Source organism: Halyomorpha halys, unplaced genomic scaffold (genome assembly GCF_000696795.3).
Source record: "Halyomorpha halys isolate HHAL.00 unplaced genomic scaffold, Hhal_1.1 Scaffold400.1, whole genome shotgun sequence".
In the NCBI taxonomy this organism is placed as follows: Eukaryota; Metazoa; Arthropoda; class Insecta; order Hemiptera; family Pentatomidae; genus Halyomorpha; species Halyomorpha halys.
Genome location: NW_027106113.1, coordinates 224986 through 230270, shown reverse-complemented (window position 1 = coordinate 230270; position 5285 = coordinate 224986). Strand labels below are relative to the sequence as shown.

Below are 5285 nucleotides of genomic sequence, written 5' to 3'. Positions count from 1 at the left end.
ATTGGTTGGAATGTCAGCTGTATAGACGGTGTAGAGGATGGGATCAAGGATACTACATTGAGGAACACCAGCGGACTGCGAATCGAGAGATGAATAGGAACCATTGTGGTTTACTTGGAAAAATCTATCAATGAGAAAGGAACGAATGATGAGAAAGTATGTAGGGGGTAGGAATTTACGGAGTTTGTAAAGCAGTCCCGGGTGCCTGACTCGATCAAAAGCCTGTTCTACATCGAAAAAGACTCCCACGCAGTACATTCTGCACTCTAAAGAAGACGAGACTACGTCCACTACACGATGACATTGCTGGATAGTAGAGTGGGATGTTAGAAATCTAAACTGGTGATATACAAAGGATAAAATATATGTACATATGCCGGCAATTAAAGCATCTTGTTTTGCCAGTTTAGCGTTGTAATCTTACAACAACCTATCTAGATAGCCGGGTCCGCTGAAGGCGGTGCTGTCGGTGATGGAATGTGTTTGCCTGAAGCTCACGTATTGTATATATCGTATAGTCTCTTTAATGGTGTTGGGTGTTGTATTGTTTAGTGAGAGTCGATTTCTAAATTACTTTAATATTTTCCTTTGTTATAAATGATAGATCGACAATTTATTTCTGAAAAAGATCGAAATACAAAGGCTAGTAAATGATTCATAAACAACAGATAAATGGCTCTGATGATTGCTCAGCTTTCAACTTCCTAAAAAAAAACTTTTAATATCTCTAAAAGAAGTGAAAATTAACTTTAGGGTTCGGAACTGACAAGGGAGGAAACTTTATCATCCCCAGAGACAAGGTTACTGTAGAAAAAAAAGGTAATTGATCTTCCAACTCTCATTTTTCACAAACGTTTAGTCGGGATATCACTCCAGAATGTGAATCTTTGTCCTTTAGTTATTGTTTTCACATATTATTCTCTTAGCATAGAGCACTCGTTTACAATGAATGATTAACTGGATTTTTCATTTAATAATAGTATATAATCTCATGAATTCTCGTATTCTAAGAAAAAAATATAACATTAAAGAATTCTTCCGAATTCCTAAAAAAAATAAAATAAATAAAATCGTTTTTTAGCAATTAAAAACAACATACGTCATGTATGAGACATTAAAAATTTGATGAAAAAAGGAAATAAATTACACAAAACGCTACCAGCTTCCCAAACTGACAGAACCGACCGGTTGAAACCTTTAACTTGCATATATAAACTACTATTTATCGCTAGTAAATAGTTTCCATAAATATATATCCCTTAATCAATAATTCCAGAATTATTTTCGTTTAACATCTTATAAGAAACAATCATTATCATTCTTATGTTTCGATAGTTTAATAAATTGTTTCGCAATTTGAAATTTGTATACATACTAGATAATACTAGGCTACTGACAGTGAATATTATTCGTAACGTTTTTTCAAGTATTTAAAGTTATCGTATACTTGTCTCCTTATATAAAAAGCCAAATATTTCTGTTTTAAGTTCTAAATATTATATTTATTGCGGAGATTTTATTAATGATACAAGCATGTGACACTAACTAATGAAAGACATACGTAATTTCTAGCACGTTATCTACTAACAAATTTTGAACTCATCCTTTCGGAAGGGTAGTACAAAAAACACTGGTAGGAACGAATTGGCTTCGTTTATATGAGACTGCGGACTGATCAACGAAACATCCTATCTTTTATCCATATACATTCATTTGTGGAGTAAAAAGTTTTCGAAAGTAATTAAATAATTTTCGGTTAGCTCATTTTATCGTTATTAATAAAATTATTAGAAGGAAACGGGACGAAAGAGGCATCGAGGAAATTTCAACTTACAATAAGGTACATAAATTAATTTTTTTAAATAAGTACAATATAAAAATAAGTTTTGCTTTTTCTTTAGTATTGTGTCATCATCAAGTCCTTTGTCAATTCTAAACATATGTACGGATTGAAAAAACAAAACAAATAATTCTCTTGAGGAAGATATCTATTATTCAGATATCATGTAAATAACTGAAACTTAGAAGTATTGTAGGTTGTGTTAAAAAAAAAAAAAAGACATTTTACTAGTAGCATAGGTTTTACGACGATTTTTTGAGTTCGTTTGTTTGACGATGATTGGTCACACGAGCTTCGTGTGACCTAGCCTCGTGAAAATAGGTCACACGAGGCTCACCCACTCCTATCTTATTTCAAAAGAGACGCCTCCGAACTGCCAGTCTTGCAATAACAATTTAACAATAAGCCATATTTTCCATAGCTTAGGACTACACCCAGATATCTCAAATCCCTTGGAGACGATGATAAAGGAACAAAATTGGTGTTTCAGTTTTTAAAATCACAAAATTTACTGATAAAACTATATTAACATGTAACATAAAATGATAAAACTATAAAGACTTGATAGGAAGGGAAAAAAATAATAATTAAATAAATAAATAAAATAATAAATAATCAAATTAAAAAATAAATAAAATTTAACGAATATTAGCAAAATTAAATAAAATATAAATATCGTTCATGGCCAATGAAGTTTGGCACCACTAAACAAAAACAAACAAACAAACGATGTTTTTTCCAGTATGAAATATTGGCTCGAAAATCAGTTTTTGACACTAATTTTCATTGTACTGTCTGGTATTTCAGATATATTTTTAACCTTTGAAATAGGATGGTTTCTTTAAAAGTATTGATTGACATAAAATCCAATTCATTCTTCAGCTCTTTATAATTATGAGTAATATTATTACAGGCTACTAGGTAAAGGAATGACCGTCGAGCATGATTCTTCTGAACAATCACCCCCTTGCAAGACCGTTGGTGTAGAATATTATCTAGAAGAAGAAATACTTTCTTACAAGGTAAGGTACTGCATCTCAGATACTCCATGGATTGTAGTGGTACAGATTTAATTTAATTTTAACTAAATAAAGGATTCTTGGTTCAAAATTAGATAAAATCATTAATCCTTTTGCTATTTTTATTATTTAGTTGAAACTTAATTCAACCTCAACTTTTCTATGATTTAAGGAACAAAGTCTTATATATATGTGAGTATATTTGTTTGTAAACATACTTCTTTTTTTTTTTTAATTTTTAAGTATTAGGTTCAGTTCTAATTGTATTCTTTGCAAAAGTTCATTTTGGCAACCAACTCATTTTTCTATCTTAATTAGAACCAGTGTGTTGACATTAGATGCCTGCTCCGTGTTTTACTGCAGAAGCCCTTTATGGTAAGCTGAAATAAAAGTTCTTTGTAAGTGCAATGACGGGCTGAAATTGCGAGACATTTAGCCTACCAGTTAACATACTTATTTATATCCCTAATAAAAGACAAACTAAGTAAGTGGTTAGTTAATGAATATAAACTTATTTTTTTATTACATCAGAGTGGGGTAGATCCCCTATTAGATCTTATCTGATGATGGTGAGTTCCGGGGTTTCGCTTTCTTGGTTACGACCAGGGTCATCTCGCGATTTCCTCGTCCTGATGCTTCGTTCGTCGGTGGGCGAAATGGCGAATACCATGAAACACGGCTCGATAGAGAGTCTCTTCGACAAGGGTTTTGTCTCCTTCAGAGACTGGCCCACAAGTCTTCGAATCTGTCCTGGTGGTGACACCAATGGGCTTGCCGCATTGAATATTCACATGCAGATGTACATTCACGGCGTCCTCTCGGCTTTCCGAAGTACGTGATCAAAGGAGCACAGAAATAAGACTCTTATCCCTGACTTTGATAAACAAAAACAAATGCACGGAAAAATGTTTAAATCCCACAAATTATATTAAATTAAATGTTTTGGACCCACCAAATTCCCATTTTTTCCAGGACTCCTGGGGAACTTGGCCTCTAAAATTCATTGAGGTCCATATTTCGAGGCATCACTTTTCCAAAATATTTTTCATCAAAAACTAAGAAATGTATCCTATTTCAACTTTCACAGTTTCAGAAAATGGATTGGCAGTAGTAAATATTTTTGCCATGGATTGGACTTCGAAACAACAGACATTCATTGAATCAAATTTGTACCTTATTATTTTAAATTTAAAAAATAGAATGAAAATTTTCGATTCTTTAGTTAAAACATGTTATCATTTTCTATCTGCATAAAAAGATTCTCTAAATTCCATTATGATGAAAAAAAAATTGTAATTTTTTTATATCCTCTTTATCTACCATTCTGTTTGAGCTTATGTGTGTTGATGTGATGATGAGATGTTCATGACTGAAGGGTGTATATTTATATTAGTACATTTTTTTTTTCTAAATGTTTTAATAATAAGGTCCATAAAACGTAACATCCAGGTCCACTATTTAGAACTTTTATAACATTGTCATGAAGTGTAAAGTAATAAATGTTTAATTAAAACCTACCTTGTTGCAATCGAGGTGTTGACGGGTACTCCATCCTTGTACCAGTTGAAGAAGATGCCTGATGACCCTTGCGCTGAGCAGCTGATAGTAAAGCTTTGTCCGGTCCGCACTCGATTCTCCTTCTTGTTAATCATCACTCTCTGAAAATATTTAACAAGAAATTAATTACGATGATTATCATCATGGGAAAATATTCCTAGGATTGAGTATGACTCAATTCAATTTCAAAACTCGGTTACGTTTTGAAATATCACTAATATCACCAGCACTACTATTCAAAATTCCATGGAGTTGAGGAATGTTTATTCATAGTGGAGGTATTATAAAAATTATATAAGTAAATTATCTGTTAAAAGACTTTACTTAGAAGGAAAATCCACAGACAATATACACCTGAAACATCTGTAACTCATATTCCAGATACGTCAACGGAATATTTAAAGGATTTGGTTGGTACGGAAAGTTGAGTGCCCGTAATAAGCCGAGTTCCTATGGCACTCAACAGAACAGATTATAACAATTATATGTATAGTGCTAGTAAAGATATTCAACCTATTTCTCTAGAGAAATATATTATTTAAATATGAACTTTAAAAAGCTATAAACTAATATTTATTATTATAAATTTAGGATAAAAATATTAAGTAAAAATGTGGAGGCGTATGCACTTTGTTTTTTCTAATAGTCTGTAATACGTTTGAGTGGACTTCAAAAATAAGCAAATATATATTCAAACCAATACTATGATGATTTAACTTTATTACTACGACAATAATTTTATTCTTAGTCATTTCTAAATATTTATTTATTTAATATTGTTTTCTATCCGTTCGCAGCGAGAATTTCAACAAATATTTGGTGAGTTTAGAAATTTAAGTATTTAATTTAGTATTTAAATATATAAATAT

At 31.7% G+C, this 5285-nt stretch overlaps 1 protein-coding gene across 1 annotated transcript in view; it reads right to left on the bottom strand.

Moving 5' to 3' along the window:
* LOC106682274 (uncharacterized) overlaps positions 1-5285 on the bottom strand; it is a 367154-nt gene that overhangs the window by 201121 nt on the left and 160748 nt on the right. Inside the window, exon 7 of the mRNA XM_067053653.1 lies at positions 4378-4517. Coding sequence (XP_066909754.1) covers positions 4378-4517 — 140 coding nt within the window. The remainder of the gene's footprint in view (positions 1-4377; positions 4518-5285) is intronic.